This window comes from Archocentrus centrarchus, chromosome 15, assembly GCF_007364275.1.
Source record: "Archocentrus centrarchus isolate MPI-CPG fArcCen1 chromosome 15, fArcCen1, whole genome shotgun sequence".
In the NCBI taxonomy this organism is placed as follows: Eukaryota; Metazoa; Chordata; class Actinopteri; order Cichliformes; family Cichlidae; genus Archocentrus; species Archocentrus centrarchus.
This window is the reverse complement of record NC_044360.1, coordinates 17,112,794-17,133,401: the sequence shown is the minus strand read 5'-3', so window position 1 is coordinate 17,133,401 and position 20,608 is coordinate 17,112,794. Positions and strand designations below refer to the sequence as shown.

Genomic DNA, 20,608 nt, shown 5'->3' with positions numbered 1-20,608 from the left:
ATTTATTAATGCAACTATTCTACCTATAGGTGCAACAAGGAATCATCAGTGAGATAAAGGAAGAACCCCAGAACTCAAGTGTTATCGTGAGACCTTGTTACTATGCATTGTTGCGGTTCGAATGAAATCATATCACAGAGAGGGAAAAACAAAGGCATCCGCTGCTAATCAGAAGATTGCTAAAGAGCACCTTTTATGCTACTGAAGTGATGTTATATTGTTCGTGGGGAACATGCAGCAGAACCTAAAAAGGATACAGCAAACTGACGAAGTGGATTGGTGGGCGCATCATCATTTGAAGATGCTTTGCTGCCTCTGGGCATGGGCAGCTCACCATTACTGAGGGGAAATTCTTAATTTTTATCAACGTTATCTTAAGCATGATATCAGGTCGGATATCCGGCAGCTGAATCTCAGTACAAGTCGGATGGATAATGACACTAAACATCAAAGTAATTCTAGTACAGAGCAACTTCAAACAAAGAAAATCTGTCTTTTTTAAGTGGACTCGTCAGACGTTGACTTACAGATGGGGTAAAGGAGACGCTTACTTGAAAGCTAAAATGAGGGAGAGGTACAGAGGTGTAGTTTATACTTTACTGGAAGCATTTTCAAACAAAAATGAGAGGAAAGGATTTCAAGTATGACAAATAAGTGGTTAGTTAGGCCAAAGCACATCTGGTGAACGTTCCTGTCTCTGATGGAGAAAAGAGCACAGCTGTTTCTTTGCGCTTTGCAATGGGAAGAATTTAAAACTGTCACCTAACAACCCCCCCCCCCCCCCCCCCCCCTCCTGGATTGTGCTCACAGAGAATTGTGAGATGTTCAGATTTCCCCACTGGGGACAGATTAGTTGAGAATCAAGCTGAACAAAATTTAACATGTCTGTTGTAAAAGTAGCAGCTCAGACCCTGGAGAAAATTGGCTGTATTTTGAGAATCTTCAAACGTGTCTGTCACTTCCAGCTCCTCCAGTCCTATACTGCCATGAAGAAATACAATTTGTGTGAAACTGAGGTAAATTAATTAAAAACTATACAACTTTAATAGGATTATGCATCATGGGAGCACCATATAAACTAAAGATTAAAAAAAAAAAAAATCTGTTTTACAGACTGTCTCTGTATAAGACATGATTGCAAAATTGGCTTATAACCCATAGAATGTGATTATAAAACAGTATATACATTTTCCACCTAAGCCCCACTTCCTAGATGAACTAGGAAGAATCTAGGAAGTGGGGCTTCCTAGATCAGTTAATTTGATCTAGGAAGTGATGTCTGGGACACTACTTCCTAGATCAGTTAATCCTCCAAAAGATAGACAACATTTAATGTTATATGTACATCAGCACATACTTAAATGAATCATTATCTTTATTGTTATTAAGGGGATGTGTGCTCATGTGCTTCTTGTAGTTATCAGGATTTCTGAAGGTCTTTCAAAGTTTTACTTAGGACATTGAGTGATTTTTCACTCATTTTCAGTCCAGTCCATTGTGTACACACAATGGACTACCAATTAAAAAAAAAATTCACAAAAACATATTCGTTCCCATTTCTTTAGTTAAATCTATGAAAAAATACCAGAGATAACGGAATTTGACAGACATAAAACAATATTTTCTGTCATTAGTTCTTATGTCAAAGAGCCTAATGGCAGAAAAATTGGCATATTTTGGCTTGGTGCATAATGCGTCCTCATACACAAAGAAAGGAACTGGACAAGTGAAGGACAAAAAAGAAGTGGCAGGCCTAAAAAAAAAAAAAAAACCTAAAAAAAAAACTTAGAAATAGGAAAACACAAATTACACAAGAACTGGATTGAAAATCAGTGGCAACAGGTGTGATGGAGTGATGAAATGTGAAATTTTTGGTTCTAATTGTTGTTGGTATAAAAAAAAGGTCAGGAGAGAGGTACAACAGTGAGTGTCGACAGCCATCTATAAAACACAGTGGATGCTCTGTTATGGTTTAGAGCTGCATTTCAGCCAGCGATCGTATCAAAATTGATGGATTTGGTCCACCATGTAGTATCATCTGGAAAGCACCTGTTTCTCATTTTCCTAGCAAAAGATAAAGAAATGAGGAGAAAGGAATGAGGAACATCTCAAGACTTTTGCTTTTACAACATATACACTGATCCTATCTTTCCTATTAGAACAAGTGTTTGTTTATGTTGTTTTGTTTGCTTACCATCCTCAAACTTAGGGCCTTAGGGTATATCCGTGTATTTCTTTCTAGTCAAATTTAGGTAATAAATTGCCTTTAAATTGGTACAGTTTAATTATTTGTTTGTTTTTCTGCAGTTACATTTTCCATGGGAGCTCCTCTGTTATCTTTAAATACTGTTTGCATGCGTATCACTCTGGGACCAGCATGGGTGTTGCATGCTGTTTTGTCCATGTTTAACAATGCAATCGGCCGCATACTGGCACACTTCACAGTCTGATCTCTGCCACACTGCCCAGACAGAAATAGCTTTTGAAAGTGCGACTCGCATAAAGAGGTCATTTCAAAGTTTCGTTCCACTCTCCACCATCCGCCTGGCTGATGCTCACGTGCCCTCACAGCAGGCATCCCTTTCAGCACATCTCCATTGGCTTTCACAGGTTGGGATAGACGTGCTCCATTGGGTGTCAAAATTGAAAAGATGACAAGATAGGGGGCAAGAAGACCGTGGGTAGGGGTGAGAGCTGCAAATCAATAAAGCTGCTACCATCAGCCACTTGGTATTTTGGGATGGTGAATTGATGGCTTTGTGCTTTGGCCGCACTGCCGCAGTGACGGCCCACTTAATGTTTGCGTTTGTGTATTTTGGTCTGGAGATTATGTCCCATGAATACACCATGCACAGAAACAACCCTTTGCTGCATTATACAGAGATATGTAAATGAACAGCAAAGCTCCAGATCAAAGCATTGCATATGGTTACACCAGATAAGTAGTAAGGGATCCCTGTGCAGTTATTTGACATTTTACAGAATTTTAAACAAGCAGAGAAAAAAATCTCAAGTTCTAAAGAAACTTTCCTAACAGACTGTGGCTTCCCTTTTTTTTTTTTTACTTCCCTCTCTTCCTCTCGTCTGTTTCTCTTAATTGGAGGTAGATTTGATTGATGCTGCAGACATACAAGCTGTAGAGTTGTAGTTATCAGTATGCATGACTGTATTTGAATATGAAGTGAAAAGGCTATTACAGCTCAATTTCACGCCCAGCGGGATATCTGACATGTTTCTCCCTCTGTAGAAATCAGGCTGTCAAAAGTTCTCTTTCCGCTTTCCGTCTCTCTCTGTCCCTTCACGTTTTGCCTTGTCTTTACCCCCGCATCCAACTCTCTAACATTTCATCTACTCTTCTTTTGTGTCTCTCACTTTGTATGGCCTTTCTGTCCTGCATTTAATCTCTGCGATGCTGGATTTTAAAGCTTCAAGCTTAAATTCTATTGACCAATCACGTTTGAAGAGGCTTTAGTTATATAGTTATCAGTCAATTGGGATTGATGTTTATTGACACCTGTGCTGAAAGGTCATCACCTCGTGTTGTGGTAATGCGAACAAGCTGCTGGCTGGCCAGAAAAAGCTGCACTTACATCATCTCACGGCTGACAGCTGCAGCCCATTCTCAACTTGGCTTTCTAAGCTTCGTCTTTATCTTACTTTCTTTCCAGGCGCTTGGCTGAGTTATGAGTTTGTCTTGAAACTTGCAAAGATTAGTGTTGCTGAAGTGACAAGATTGGCGACATTGTGATGATGTGCTGCAAATTCGATGCATCATCTTTACGTTTAGAAACTGTGCCCCTCTGAATGGATTTGGGAGTTCATTATACAAACCTCCTCACTTACGGAACACAGCTGTGCTCTTGTTGCTCCATCATATAGCCTAACTCTGTCCTGGATCCAATTTCATAGTGTTCATTTAGAAAGTGTGGTTTGTGCTTGCTCCTGTTTTGCTGGTTTGTACTTTTTACTCTGCTTTGATGTACTTGAGAATATGGGATGATCAAATATCAGTTTCAGTGGAAAAACTTTAAAGGTTTTGGTAAAGTGGGAATGTTCATTTGTTACACAAGTTTAAACCACATCAAATAGTTTTGCTCATTATTTTGACTATAGTTACATTACAGTATTATGTACAATCTGTGGCCTCATGGTAATTCACAGGAAAATGATCTAACAGGTTTCACATAATGTGGAATACATAAGGTATTTTGAAACCTGGGGGATATGGAGCATTTGTCTCAGGTTGGAAATTTGTATCAGCAGATATCTAAAGAAAAAGTCAGTGGTTGTGCAAGAAGTTATTCAGATTCTTGACTCAGTTTTGCAGCATTGAAATGTAAGTACTGTTTACAGATTTAAGTAAAAGTCCTACTTTAAACATTTTACTTGAGGAAAAAAAATGAGCTGTTAATAACATACTGAAAAGTATACCACTTTCAGAATATCTAGTCGTATTATATAATTATGTATTTACTGTTTATTTATTTATTGATGATTTATTATTGATTAGAGCCCGACCACTTTATCAGTGGCTGATATTAGCTATTTTAAGCTATTGGTATTGCAATTTATAATAATAAAAATAAATAAATAAAAAATTCAAAAGTAAAGAAGACTCTTTAACCATGCTATGAGTGGTTAAATTGCATAATTTGTCCACCAGAGGGCACTCTGCAACTTCCCTGTTGGTAACACTACTTTTTGGAATGCCACAACTGACAACCAGCAGATCCGAGTAGTCGGGCAAAGCCTAAACAAGTAAATAAATAACTACACGTAACAATTGTTGGGGACGTTTGTTTGTTTTGTGTGTCTGGGAGAAGGAAAAAAAATTAGCCGATATCACCAAATATCAGTATTGGGCTTAAAAATCCTATATCGGTTGGGGTCTGTTATTGACTCCTGATTGGCACTTTGGTATCAGTATCACACTTATATAGTGCAAAAACATTAAAGAATGCATATAAAAGTAACTGTTATGTCTAATTGTTTTACTTTGTATTGCATTTGTAAAATCTCAACCTGCTAATTGCTGTAGGAGAGTAAGAAGTGTAATAATTCTATCTAAAATGACGTGCTGTAAAAGCAAACAAGTAAAGTTCAAGTACCTCAATCTATTCTCGAGTAAATTGAATTTCCTTTTTCAAAGTTTGATGCATGGCTGTGAAGGCTTTGATGTGGCTGTTGTTGTTTAGAAGTTAAAATCTCTTTGTTGCATTAACTGGCCAAAGTCCATGAGTGGGACCAGGGACTCTCTCCTAAGACTGTATTTGGAGGCCAAAGCTGTTTAAGCAGTGTTACTCAATGAAGGTAAAGTGCTGTTTAGCTTGTTATACAATCCAAAGAGCCTGGCCTTTCTTTACATAGTACAGTAAGTCTAGTGCGTCATCCATGGTGCCTGAGAGAGCATAGCACTCTGCAACTTCCACTGACATTGCAAATGTTTGGAACATTTTTTGAACATCACCTATGAATAGCCGACTTCAGCAACTTCAAACATCACAAAACACAGCAACAGTCGGGTTCATCACTTAGTGCAAATTTATAGTTTAATCTGCTAACCATTTGTCTGTTTGCTGCTGTTCTACTCATATTTAAAGTAGGCCTGTTATTATGCTGAATTCCAGCTTCTTTATTTATCTTCAGTTCACCCACTGTCTGAAACAAGCAGTTTTAACCCCTCTCCTTTTAAGGTCAGCCTCTCTTTAAGTCAACTTTCTGCTGATTGGCTGCTCCTTGGAAACAGAAGGTTTGAACAGTAGGTGGGTGGAGCTCCTGTGCTCACAGTGTGAGCTGTGTGCCTGAGATGACCATATTTGGAATATCCACACTGAGTGACATCATATAAAGCAAAGAGTATTGAAGAACTATTCGAAGTGGAGTGTTTAGAGGAGTCGAGATGAACATACTGGAGAAAATATAAGAAGTTGCTTTTCATCTTCAAATAATTTATCAGAAACCAAAAAGTGTAAAAAAAAAAAAAAAAAAAAAATACAAGAGTAAAGCAAAACAATAATGCAAAAACAAGAATAATATAAATCAAAGCAGAACGCTATAGGGCAAAAAAGACAAGTCAAATAACACATTATTTAGATGTCTCTACACACAGCGGATAATTTATAACACAACTTTAAAATCATTCATTCTCATTAAAGCGCCTCTGAGGTTGTTGAGCCTTCAAGGTACGAGTCCAGAAAAGGTCGATTTAGCAACACTTTAATCAATATTGATCACCCTAGGGAAGGTGAGACTGTTAAAGTAGGTTAAGTTAATGTTATATGAAGCAAGAATTTATACCCCAGAATGACCCACAGTTGAATTTTATGAGCCCTGTGGGATTTTTTTTTTTTTGCTGTGCATGCAGTATGTGATCTGCTGGTGGCAGACATGGGATGTTTGCATGCTTCAATTGTGTGCATTTTTTTTCCTCCATCTGTTAACCCTAACCAGCATTCTCGTGTCTGTATTGGTTGCATCTTGCTCTTACTTTAAGTGAGTCACAGCTGTATTTAAGGTTTAATAGATGTGTTTATTAGTGGCTCTCAGCCTCTTTATGCCCTAGTATTTATTTAAGTGATCCTGCTGAGCTGTGACGTTGTCCTTGAATGCAGCTGTGAGGATGTGTGTGATAAATTACCCTGTGTCGTTTCTGCTCTACCTTGCATCTCTTGCTGCCAGCTGGGGATTGGTGGAGAGACGGTAGTAACGACCTCTTGGATTGGTGGACAGTGATAGTGGCTTATAATAGGTTAGGTGGCTGAGTCTTTGTCTTAAAACAGTAAGCGATTGAGAGAGAGGAGGCTTTGTACGTGTCAGAGTGTGTTGGTGGAGGACAGGCTTAACTTGGGTTAGAGGGAGGTGCTTTTAGGTTAAGCCCAGTGTACAGAGCAGAGGGAGTCTATTTAAAGGACACCACCTCCCTCTTGAATGATTGAACAACATTTTGCCCCTCCCCCACTGCTCATCAAGATCAGCTGGAGGAAGTGGTTGCTCGGCCAATGGGATTACAGTAGCAGACTGACTGTGTGTGTGTGTGTGTCTGAGTGAGAGAGGGGGAGAGCAAGCCTGGACGAGCCAGCGGCAGCGGTAGCAGCTCAGCCTCTGTGTTTGTATATGTGGGTGTGTGTGTGTGTGTGTGTGTGTGTTTAAAGAAATGTAGGGCGGCACTTGTTCGCTCTCCCTCTGACATCCCTCTCTCTATCTGTTCCTCTGTCTGTCTTTGTTTCTGCGCTCTGCTGAGGTAGCTGCAGTCGCCACAGCGACGGCTGACATTGTTACTTCCGCATATGCTGAGGCTCGGCTGCCTCTCCTTCTCGGTGTGTCTCTCTCCGTCTCAGCTCACCTCAAGGATTTATAGAGGGGGCATGTAACCTCCCTGAACAACCATTGTCAGTGTGAGGGTGTGTGTGGGTTGGTGGGTGGTTGTGTGTGTATGTTTGTGTGTGTGTGTGTGTATGTTTGTGACTAGAGGTGAGGTGGCTCCAGGATCCAAACATGAATTCCTGTTGGAAGATGAAGATTCAGGTACAGATTCTTGCTCTTGATGATGTTGCTGCTGTATATATATATTTGTGCTGCTTTTGTTGATTGTTACTGATGTTATTGTTGCCCTTGTTTGTTTTCACTGCTGCAGCTCCCACTCTGGGATGAATGCAGATACATCCTATCAAGAATGTAGCTTATATCATGTATACATACATACATACAATAATTGATGGTATATAAGGCTTGTGCAGAGAGAAGACTGTAGTAATAAAAAGGAAGTGGTGTTCATTGTAGTTTCCATTTGATGGCGAGGCCTTCTTTCTGCTGCAGTCGCAGAGTGATGAAAGACTTGCCAGGAATGTGTCTCTTTACGTGTGTGCATGAGAGAAAGGAATGAAGACCAAAATGAACAGAGACAGCCATCTATCAGAGTAATGATGGTTGTTATTCCTTTATGTGTGTGTGAGTGTTATAGTTGTTTTGCTCACCTTTTGTTGGCTTTGTTCTCTCGCTCAGGGAACCCGTATTGTATTCGGTGCATGTACCCACATACATGTTTGTTTGTTTCTTTAGTCATTTCAGGAGCATCTGCCACCTCTTCTATGTGAACGGTTGACCCACATTTTCCTGTGCGGCTGCCCTTTTGTTCAGGAAGAGTGGGGATGCACAGACATACTGTATATATAACTTCCCACAAACATTGTTATCAGTTTGCATGCTGTCACAGTGTTTGGTAACTACTAAAAGTACAGGACATTGTAGAATGCCATATCTGGACTTGCTCATTAAACCCTTTTTCCTGTTTTGTGTCTTTGGTCATGTGCTCTGACATTTAACTGTACCTAAGTGCAAAAAGAGGCAGCTGCTTTGGCTGTGCTGTTGTGCTACTGTTTGCTAACATTCACACACAAACACACATACACACACAAAAGGTCTCAGTGCAGTCTGACATCTAAATATGTATTTTCCCTGTTAGTCAATGGCTTGGCATATCACATCATTGACTGATGCACCAAATCACAAAGCTTTGTGTCAGATCTGCAGCGGGGGGTGGGGGTGGGGGTAATGGGAAGATTAGTGCAGTCACATGTCATGGCAGAGCTTAAAACTTGTTGTAGAGAGGAGATGAAGGGAGAAATCAGCAAGAGGAGCCAAGAAAGTGATGAGGCCAAACAGGAGAGGATAGCGATGCACAGGCTGCAGCTGTAACTTTCCATCATCATTGTGAGAATTTAAGTATGTTGCACCAGGACCTGTGTTTGCTGCTTTCTCTTCCAGTTCTGCTTCTTGTTTCCCCCTAAAAAGGTTCATTTTTAAAACCCACGAATGTGGTTTTAACAATCGGCAGAACTGAGAACCGCACACTCATGCTGTTTGGTATTCTTCGTATAAGATATTAGAAGTTTTTCAAAAAAAAAAAAAGCGCAAAACTCGTTTCAGATGTTCCTACCCTTCAGATGAGGTGCTCAGATTCTCAGCGGGTGCCAGAGCTAATGCTTCTCTGAGCAACTGCTAAATGCTGCCATCTATAAAGAAGTTGTTTGCTGGGCTTTTTTTTATTTCCTCCCTAAGTGCCAGTAATAGTCTGCAAGTTCCCTTTTAAAACTGAAAGATCACTGGTACGATGACTCTCGGTCAGCATTTCTCTCCTTCCTCTCCTGTTTGTCACTGTGAGCTTGCCAGTGTAATGATTTTTATCACAAGGGGTCCAAGGGTTCAAACACTAATAATGCAGCTAGTTAGGAGGCACTCCACTGAACTAATTATCTGTAGCTTGACTTTTTCACGCAAGTTATAAATAATGACTTGTGTCATGTAGATGAGTACAAGCCAGAGTGCAACTACAGTAATGAGGAAATGTAGCAAAGATATTTCACCATGTCTTTGTATCTTTTGCTGTCTTTATAGAGCAGTCACCCCCTTTCGCTTCTCTCTGTCATGTGTCACTTTGCCTTTATCATGCATCCACTACAGAACCAGCTTGTGCTGCCTCTTACTGTAGTTACCATTGCTGTTGGATTAGACTTTGATATTGCAGATAATAATCCCATATAACTTTGCTAGAATAGGCTACCATCCGTGCAGTACTGTATTGCATGTGATGGTCACTGTCTCTCCCGCTTGGACATACTGAGGCAATTATGCCTAAGATGAAAGGAGATGGGGGGGACAGAGCAGCAGGAAGAAGAGGAAGAAGAAGAGGAAGGGGAAACCACAAGCTCACATCCACCGATGAGAGCACAGACATAATACACAAAGCTGTCGATTAGTGCACAAATGCAGAGCTGGGGGTGGGGGTGGGGGGGGGGGTGTTCCTTCTCATGTACTCTCATTTCACCTCGGTGGGTTTACACACCTACACAAATACACACACTGATTCTGAGCAATGATGCCTTAGGGCTGCAGTTTTGGTTAGCTGTTTCCTCTTGTGTACAGAATATAATATACCATCAATTTAGTGATAGATCTAACAGAAAACTGGACCTACAGATAAATAATTGGTTCCATTTTTCACCTTTTATTTCTAAAGTGCAGGACCCGTCTGTAGATAATGTCTGTTTTCCCTGCCTGGACACAGTTATTGTAGGTTTGCTGAAACTTCTGTGGTTAGCCAAGCTCTCCAGTAATTGTTGTTACTGCACATAGTTGAGATCTCTCATCTGGTTCTGCTCTCCTGCCCAACTGCCTACTCAGAGTCAGCCTATATTTCCCCTTTAAGTGGCAGCTGGACACTGACAGGACAGGAAACCACATAAAAGCCAACTTCCTCCCCTGATAGCTCTCTTTCTTGTGGATATTTGATATTGTGATGACGTGTGAATATAATCTCAACAACAGAGGAGCAAATGAAAGCAGTGTTTACGCAGATATCTCTTTATCTCCAGTCTGTCCTGTGTGCACACTTGTGCATCCCAGCTGTATTTCCAGCCTAAGAATGTCTTTATAATAGTGTCTTTGGCATTGATGGCATTTGATTTATGTGATTTGGGAGAGATTTCCCTCGGGAGTTGAAGCTCTGCTGAAGAATCTCGATTATCTTTGTTTGGGAAGAAGATCTTGTGTTAGTTTGTCTGCAGCAACTTGTTGGTTTAAAAACAAAAGAAGCAATTACCGCCGTGTAACGGCTGTCTCACGCTAAACTCAGTCCACTCAGTCAACCATGTGAGAATATCTCAGGTAATATTCCAGTGAAGTTCAAATTTAGCATGTCCTGTACTGAAAACATGTCTCACTCAGACTGTCTCCTGTTTTGTGCTACATGCAAGGAAGTTGAACTTCAGTGACATGTTTACGTGAGAAAACCTGTCAATTTTTTTTGATTAGCCGAGTGAGTGAGCTAAGAACTGTGTGTGCATGCCTGTGTGCGTGCGTGTGTGCATGTGTGGTTTTAGTCTGGAACAGACTTTCTCAGAAGTCACTTTCATAACCTGTTTTTTTTAAACCTTAGTGCTCATTTAAGGAGGAACTAATCATGCAGATGTGCATGTGATAGAATCCATGCATATATTTGTGTTTTGCTAAAACCAGACCAAATAAATGATACAAGCAGTATAATAAATATATATATAACATTGCTATCATGCATATTGATCTTTAAATATGTTTATTGTGTTTGCAAATGAAACCCACTCAAAATAGGACTGAAGGGAGGTAGAGAGGCTGTAGCCAAAACTGCAGTAGTGCTACTAATTATGTTATCAGATTGAAATGATTGAAATATTACATATAAATGTATTTTAAAAGATCACTTCAGTATCAGTGTGTCACAATATTAAATGTTTTGGCCAAACTGAAAACTTTAAACGGGTGGGGGGCCCTGAAAGTTCAGCCAGTTCTTTATTGATTTCCTGCCGAGGGTCCTGGAAGCACAACTTTCCATGATTTAAATTTAAGATTAGGAACTCTAGTGTGTACTGTAAATGTGTAAAATTTGTTTTCTCTCCAGATGAAATACAAGTTCCTATTTTCAGCTGTTCTGGGTGATTAGAGCACATGAGTGGGTGTACGCTGCAGGAGCTTTAACAACACAGTCATGCTTTGAGCCTTCTCTGCAAGTATGCAACGTACAGAAGACTTAAATGTGAGAATTGGATAGTAACACATTCTGTGTGAATTGTGTGGGGAATGTAAGAGCGCATGCACACAGCTTTTATTTAATTTCTTCTGTTTATGTTGAGTCTTTTTTTCTTTGTAAATCCATAACACCCACCAGGGCTTATGTGTTAAAAGAAAACAAATGCTCTATTTTAGATCATTTGACCCTTGAGATACATATAAATGATTATTTACAGTGTTGAACTGCCTAACCAATGTGGTCATAGGAACACAACATTTTAAGGGATTGGGCTGTATTCTGATCATAATGTGCCATGTGTTGAATTATTTTCAAGACATTTTTATTCATGCACCTTCTTTATACTAATAGAAATCTCTGCAGGTTGTAGAGTGTTGATGGAGAAGTATAAAGTTCTCCATCAACATTGCTTTGCACTGTCTTTGTGGCTCTAGAGAAGGCATGTGATAGGGTGCCAGGAGAGGAACTGTGGTACTGCATGAGGAAGTTAGGAGTAGCAGAGAAGTATGTGGGGGTGGTGCAGGGCATGTATGAGGACAGTGAGACAGTGGTGAGGTGTTCATAGTGGAGGTGGGATTACATCTGGGATCGTCTCTAAACCCCTTCTTGTTTGCGGTGTTGACAGACAGGCTGACAGATGAGGGCGGGCAGGAGTCTCAGTGGACTATGATGTTCACAGATGACACTGTGATTTGCAGTGAGAGTAGGGAGCAGGTGGAAGAGAGCCAAGAGAGGTGGAGGTATGCATTGGAGAGAAGAACAATGAAAGCCAATGGAAGCAAGACAGAATACATGTGTGTGAATGAGAGGGAGACAGGTGTAGCAGTGAAGCTGCAAGGAGTAGAAGTAGTGAAAGTGGATGAGTTTAAGCGCAGGCAGAGTGGAGTGGGTGGAGATTTGTGACAGGACAGCAGCAAGAGTGAAACAGAAGATCTACAAGAGAGTAGTGAGACCTGCTGTGATGTACAGTTTGGCGACAGTGGCACTAATAAAAAGACAGGAGGTCGTGCTGGAGGTGGCAGAGTTAACGTAGTGAAAGAGGACAAGCAGCAGGTTGGTGTGACAGAGGAGGATGCTAAGGATAGGGTGAAATAGAGGCAGATGATCTGCTGTGGCGATCCCTAAAGGAAGCAGCCGAAAAAGAGAAGTCCCTGAAGGTTGTAGACAGACTGTATTTCAAAGATGGACGCAAACACTGTGACATACCCTATTTGTTTTGGACTCTACATTTTGGAGCCTGGATTTTAGCATTTTGGCCACTGCTTTTTTTTTTTTCTCCCTTCTTCTTCTTCTTAAAGTTACCTATTTTTGGATGAGAGGTTGGCATGCTAGGTTAACAGCTAAAGCTAGCACAGCCTTTTAAGTTGTTTAAGCTGTCAAAGGTGTAGTTGAGCTGTGGATCATTGAGCTGTGGTGATTAGCAAATTCTACAGCTTCTATTGAATGGAACGGTTCAGCAGCTTGCAAAGGTCGTGTAGAGATGTAATGAATTTACAGAGAAGGAACGAGAGAGGAGGAGAAAACGTCTCTCACACACACACATACACGTCCATTAATTTTACTGATTTAATTCCTTCGACAGTCACCTTATTACCACTGTCTGTCTGATAGCAATCATTCATTTGCTTTCTCTGCCTCTTACTTTATATCTTTTCCTCTCTCTTTTTCCTCCTCCTCCCTCCTCATCTTGTTACAATGTCAGCAATTTGTAGCCGGAGATGATAAAGAGGCACTACAACTCTTTATTGTTGCAATTGCAAAAAAGCTTCCTTAGTGGGTTTTTTTGTTTTTTTGTTTTCTGTTTTTTTTTTTTTTTTTTTGTGGGGGGTGGGGGTGGGGGGGCTAACCCTTCTAATGAAATAAGTTTGAGGGCTTGGTTGAGATATTTACTGCATTTAATGTATGTTGGAGTCATTGCTGAACGTAGCTGTTTATGGACTGGGGCCATTTTTCAAGGTGACTGTTAAAATACCCACACATCAATTTTTTCTTTTTCCAATTATCCTTCAGCTGACATCCTAATCAAGCTGTTTATTTTCCTCCCCCCCAAAAAAACATTGTTTTCTGCTGATTCTGTTCTTAATACTGATCATTTGTCACTATAGTTGTATTTTTTGTCTATTCTTGGCTCTGAGGAAAACTGAAAGTTTGTGTATGTTGTCTTTCTTGTGAAACGAAACACTGGCATTCCTCACTCATATTTCCAGTGTACAAACACATTCTAATGACATTGCTCTCTGTGAGCCACAGTTACCATCATGCTTTCCCTGGATCACAAATGCAACATGTCTGGGCATGTATTCTGAGAGACTTTGAATCTAAATGGAAGTGCAGCAGAAACAAAAAAAATACACAGAGACTGATGAGAGTGAAAGGTACTTGTACACTGATTTGTCATGAAAAAAAATGCCCTAAATAAAAGAAGTTGCTTTTCTGTGATTATACTGTTTAATTCTTTTCAAGCTATCTCACAACGGGCACATTTGTAAGCTCTCGCCCATGACTCAGTCTTGTTGTGTTAAATTCTATTTGATGTCTATACTGGGACTGCTGCTGGTTGAGGCCAGAGCAGATGTTATTGTAAGCAGTCTTACTGACTGCAAGTCTCAGGTTTGTATTCTGAGAAGCTGTTGACCTCAAACACAGATCTATCTTTGTTCTGGTGTGACAGTGGTGAGAAATGATGCAAAAACCAGACAGCTGATAGATGATTAAGTTCTCTAAAAACAGCAAATGTGTACAAAGTAATTTACTGCAGGGTGGTTTTAGGCAGTTTTGTAACCTTTCCGCAATTGATGCTCCAGCAGCATTTAATTCAGACTGTTTTACATTTTATTCCGTGCACATTTGCTTTCTCTGTGGTTGTGCATGTGTAATAAGAGTTTGGACTAAACAAGACATTAAAAGGGATCACCTTGGATTTGGAAAAACTGGGATAGACGCTTGAAAACAATTTACCTGCAGCCCTAAAAAACATAGTTATTCATGGGCTCTCCAAAAAACTGGCTGAAAAAACTGAAATAAATGGCTGCATATTGTTGTTGACATGTCTACCTACATTTTGATTAATTATTAAATGGTAAGTAAGGGCTGCAACTTTATTTCAGTGTGAGCAAAAACAAAACAAATCAGTAGAATATCTTCAAATTTAACAAGGTATTATTGTATTTTTTGTGTCCTACTAAATAATAGTAATAATACTACACTAAATAAAACTATGTAATGATTATGAAAATAAATTGACAGATAATTTTGTTTTTTAACTGAAAAAACTGAACAATCTTTGACATCTTCATATAGCTTCTGTTGAAGAAAGGAACTTAGAGAGAGGCAGGGTTAAATTTACAAGTCTTATCTTCAGATTCCTCCATAAAAGTGAGCTGAGCCCTCCTCTCTGTGGGCTAAGAACAGACCCTTGAAAAACACAGCGATCCCTCTGAATATGACCTCTCCTCCTCTGTACTCTCCTAAGCTTCTTTTTTTACAAGCCTGAGTCTTCAGAGCCCAATGTGAAAGTTGTGTTATCAAAGGCTGGAGCTGCTAACAGACCCACAGAGGCGGTGGAGAAGGACAGGCACAGTGGACTGTGAAACCTGAGCTCTCCTTTATCAGAATTATGCATGAGCTCAGAGAATCAGGCCCTTTAGAGTCTACAGACGTGGCAGTGAAGGTGACTCCCAGAGCTTGTACTGTAGGTAAGGCAGTTGGGCAGTGAGGGTTTTAACGGTGAAGTGTGCTTAAACGAGACGACAAATGAAGCTGTATTTCCTGTCTCTGCTTTTGTCATCTGTATTCAGTTTCTCTGATCTAATCACTGCTGTCTATAAAAGCCATGAGTCCATTTGTGGCCTTGTTATTTCCAGAACCCCTCAGTCTGGGGATGTGCTCTTGTTATCTCTCTTTTTTTTTTCTTTTCTTTTTTTTTTAACCAAGAAGGAAGGATTAAGGGCAAGGATCATCAATTTGTCCTTTTCTTCTGCTGTTCCTTTTATCCCTCGCTGTCATCTCCTGGAAAAAAAAACAAAAAACAGAATTTTTATGCTCTTCAACTATTTGACAATTGATTTGCTGAACAAATTGCACCCATCGAGAGCTGTATTTGCCGTTTTGTGCCATTGTATTGAATGCACCAAAGAAGTAATGGCATGGAAATGGGGAACTGCTTCATTTTAATCCACTACTACAGCTCGAGACCATCTTGCCTCTTTGTGCATTTACATTTGCAAAAGTACAAGTGGGAAAAAATATATATAAGTGATACTTTTTGGTGTGCATTTTCTTGTGATCTTGTAATACTTTTTGATTTGAATCAAATGATTCAGATGCTTCAAGTAAACCAGGAAGTGCAGCATACTGGATGATGGCAGATTTGAACATGAGATAAATGCATTTTGAGACTTTTTTAAAAATCTATTTTAGTGAACCAAAACAGCGGTATAAGATCCAGCATTTCCTCTTCTTTAACTGTGTGCTGTCACAGCAAAGTCACAGCACTTTGCTCCAAGTAAAATCAGATGACAGCAGGACAATACTTTAAAGGTCAGGAGATAGTATGTTTGGATCCAAGTGTATTGTCCAAACTCTGCTGGTAAAGATATTTAAGCACATAGTTTTTTTCTACAAAACCATATCTAGGCTGTCTTATAAACATGGTTGGGAACATACAGTAGAAGGAAGGGAAGGTCTGAGTTTTTGGTGGGTGGGTGCTACAAGTATTCAGTGTGTTTATCTTGTGTTTACTTGCCTTCAGGAAAGTAAGAACACAGTTAAAAGGAGGTGGCGAGATGCAGCGAGTGATTGAGACTCGGCACATGCAGTGGTCCTCGATCACCATAGCAACTAGTCACAGCTAGGACATGTAAAGCACTAAAGTAATTGGAAGTTGTAGGATGCTGTGGAGTCTGTTAGTCGTATGGTATGTCTGTGTGTGCTTAGGTTTGTTTGGGAAAAGATGGTGGAGATAACACTTTGGCTGCTGGTACTTATTAACAAAATGAAAGTTCACAGGATTTATTTCTACAAAAACAAACACTGCTTTTGAATATGTGTGCGTGTTTGCGAGTGTAAGAAAGCACGAAGACACTCCAGACGGGCCCTGGGGCCAGAAGAATCCCCAGGTTTACGATCATCAAATACTTTTTGTCTATTATTGCATCCAAAATATACACTATGAAATCAACCTACAGAATAGTAGGTGTTTGTATTTGTGGTGCAGTGGTTCTGAAAAGTCTCTCTCTTGTCACATTGATTTTAAGGATCAAACTAGCTCAAACATGAGGTTAATATTCATGTAAATGTCAGGATTGCTTCCTGGCAGTTTCTTGTTTTTTTCCCCCTTATTTCCAGACTTAACGTTTGTGTTTAAAGCAAACTCTTAAAGAACTGAACAAAATTACTACACAGAAGAAAATCAACTTGAAACGAGATTTCTTATAAAGCAGCATTAAATGTCAGGGATGACTGTGACCCAGGTGTTAGTGGGTTGTCCACTAATGGCAGATTTGGTGGTTTTGATCCCCAAGTCCTTTCCATGGGTGTGACTAGATTAATGAGAGAAGCACTGTAAAGTTATTTATAAAACCACACATTTTAAGAAGCATTATATAAGTGCAGACAAGTTAACATTTAACAGCTTATCTAATTAACTCACTGACACATTACATTTTGGTCACATTACACGAATCATCGCTGGGCACTAGTTGGTTTCAGGATCTCCGAGCACACAATAAAGCTGCCTGGTGTGGTCTACAGCGTGCGGGAAGAGGAGGCGGAATCCAGCGGGGGCTAATATAGCCAATTTTTACGCCTCAACAGTTTAATCGGGCCTTACTTTCATGTCTTCATAAATTTGACAAACTGTCCCCACAGAGCTGGGTTCTCTTTGCAAAGATTTGTTTGTGTCCAAGTCATACACAGCCCTGTCAGACCTGGTGTGAACTCAGCATTATGTAACTATGATTGATTACTCATTAAGGAACCATGCCCAGCTTTAATAACACCACTGAATGCAGCACAGTGCCCCAGCGGCTGTTTGTCTGTGTCTCTGATGCAAGCCGAGAACACTTAGTGGGAAACGAGGATCATTACAAAATTTGACTATACTGAACGCTGGAAGTATTTGCCTGTTTTCACTTCCTGGGTAATGATACAAATATTGTGACACGATTTGATTTGGAGATTGGCTGGATGCATTATGCAATCAGCTTGTCCTCTTTTTGTCTTGTGCCAGAGAAACTAGATTTACCAACTTAAGATGCCAAACAGCACATGCTCACAGGCCCTTGAGCTGCTAAGAAATGTAGTGCATTACACAGCGAAAAACCAAGAATCAGACCTACAGTACCTAATCCTTCCCTATTTGTAGTTTGTCATTCATATTATCATACATCTTGTATTTTTTGTTTTGAGACACACTAGCAGCATACGTGTAGCGATGGTAGTGTTCTTCTGTTGGTCTATCACACACGCTCACACTGAAATATAGCCATGAGAAAAAGAGTTTTTAAAGATGTCTCTGCAGTTCTGTGACAAACACTCAATAGCTTTTCAAGCAAGCAGTAATAACTTTAAATAACTGTTTTCAGTATGACTTTATTAGTGTCTCATATCGTTATGGAGGAATTTTTGGCCCATTCTTCTTTACAGTGTTAAAATCCAGCATATTGAGGTTTGCAGGCACAGCTCTCTTAGAGCCCCACCACAGCATTTTAATCAGGTTGAGGTCTGGATTTTGACTGGGCCATTGCAACATCTTGATTCTTTTTTTTTTCAGTTATTCTGTTAGAGATTTGCTGCTGTGCTTAGGATCATTATCCTGTTGCATAACCTAATTTTGGTCAAGCTTTAGCTGTCAGAAGGCCTCACATTTGAGTATAAAATACTTTGGTATACAGAGAAGTACATGGTTGACTCAGAGACTGCAAGGTGCCAAAGTCCTGAGGCTGCAAAACAAGCCCAAATCATCACCCCCTCCACCACCGTGCTTGACAGTTGGCATGAGATGTTTCTGCTGATATGCTGATATACGTTTAGTCTTGTCTGTCCAAAGGACATTGTTCCAGACATCATGTGGTTTGTTCAGGTGAAGCTTTGCAAACCTAAGCTGTGCTGCCATGTTCTTTTTAGAGGGAAGAGGTTTTCTCCTGGCAGCCAAACAAGGCATACTTGTTCAGCCTTTTTCTAATTGTACTGTCATGAACTTTAACATTTAGCATGCCACTTGAAGCCTCTACAGTCTGAGATGTAGCTCTTGGGATTTTTGAAGTTTCTCTGAACGTGGCACTGTCTGACCTTGGGCTGAATTTGCTGGGATGTCCACTATTGGGAATATTGTATCATTGTGTTAACACACACCTGAATGCTCCAGACGAGGAAGCTGCCAAAATTCTTCTTTTATAAAGGTGGTACTTACTTTAGTGCATTTGATTAGCAGCACCTGACTGCTACTGACCCTCTTAATTCCTGTGGAAGCAGTAAGCAGTTTTTTTTTTTCTATGTATCTCGATGTCTTCAGTAATGGCCTTACTTGAGAGGAAATGGCAGCATGAGGTTTACAATATTCGATTTTAATGAACCACCTTTGGATAGATATTTTTATTTTTACATCCCATTCAAGATTTATTGCAATCACGTTGGTGAAACCTATAAAACAGATCAGGCTAGCATGCTAACATTACCATGATAATGCTGTCACATCACACATATGAATTAGCTGTTTGTCAGGCAGCTATTCATTTTACGGCGCCATTTTTTGTGTCTGCTTTCAGTAGAGTGCATGTACAGATCAGACAGCATTTTTCTGTTTCTGAATGTGTTTCACTCACTGGAGCTGTCTTTCTATCTTTCACAGAATGAAAAGCCTCTGGGTCATTCAGCAAGCCGGTCCAGCAATATATCAAAGGTGAGCAAAGCACATACAAATGAGAAAAATTTGAATAAAAGATGTACAGCCTGGGTCTATCAAAGAGAAAAGGGAGCAGACTTATAGACAAGAAGGTGGCAGTGAGGTGAGCTATGCTAGAAGGTGGAGATTGACAGCATAGGCAGGCATGCATGGGAGTATAAGCAGCTGATAGATGACCTGCCTCTTTCTCACCACATCACCACAATCAGAACTGCCTTTCTGATCAAGCACTGAGACTTCAGTCTTTCTACATTTTTCTCTTTCCTTTTCTGCTCCATGGCTCCCACAGGCAAAGCTACGGCCTGCATTGAAAATGGCTCTATGGTTTCAGTCTTTTTTTTTTTTTCTTCCCCCTCATGAGCCTCTTAGAGGATAAACCCTTTACTTGTACTAATAGATGTCAGGGTCATTTTGTCACCACGGGAAGACTCCAGCAGTAACATTTGATCCACGAGCTGCTCGCTCTTTAAACGTGAGCAAGATGAGGGGAATTGCACCCGAGAGATAAATGTACTGATCATTTTCAGGAGAACGCTTATAGTTAAACAAAAATACAGTTTTTCTAAGAGAGCGCGCCACTCCGTGACTGCAGAGGACCCACTGGCTCACATTTATAAAAATATGTCCATTTGATGGCACACAAATCTTTTATATGTGCTGTACCTTGTGGACATTGGTGCCTGTAGCTGGAAGGGATTCAACATATCATGTTTAATTTGATATAAAATGTATATTTATTACAGCATTTTTTTAGCAGTACTGCAGAACAGTGACAGTCTCTTTTAAAGGAAAATGTATTTTTACACCTAGAAGCCAATTTGGCTTCCAGTCTTGGTTACAATGACTTTTTGATCTCTAGTTAAATCCAGGAGGTCCAAACAGCACACCTTTAATAGCACACTACTTTTTATTGTTATGTAAGCACAGCTGCAGTGAGTACAAAGTCTCTGAACATTGCACCTAAAGTATGTGCAAACTAAAATATTTACAGCATTCTGGGTAAAAATCATAAAGTGATATAATAATTATGACCTTTTGCTCAGGTGGTTGTCATGTGTGATAAGTTTGTTTCTTCCCATGACCTTTATTAGCTCCCAAACCTGAAGGTCTAAGTTATGAAAGTAAAGCTAGCACCACTTTGCCTG

At 40.0% G+C, this 20,608-nt stretch overlaps 1 protein-coding gene across 1 annotated transcript in view; it reads left to right on the top strand.

Moving 5' to 3' along the window:
• LOC115793368 (uncharacterized) overlaps positions 1–20,608 on the top strand; it is a 96,135-nt gene that overhangs the window by 51,272 nt on the left and 24,255 nt on the right. Inside the window, 1 exon segment of the mRNA XM_075074426.1 lies at positions 19,410–19,460. Coding sequence (XP_074930527.1) covers positions 19,410–19,460 — 51 coding nt within the window.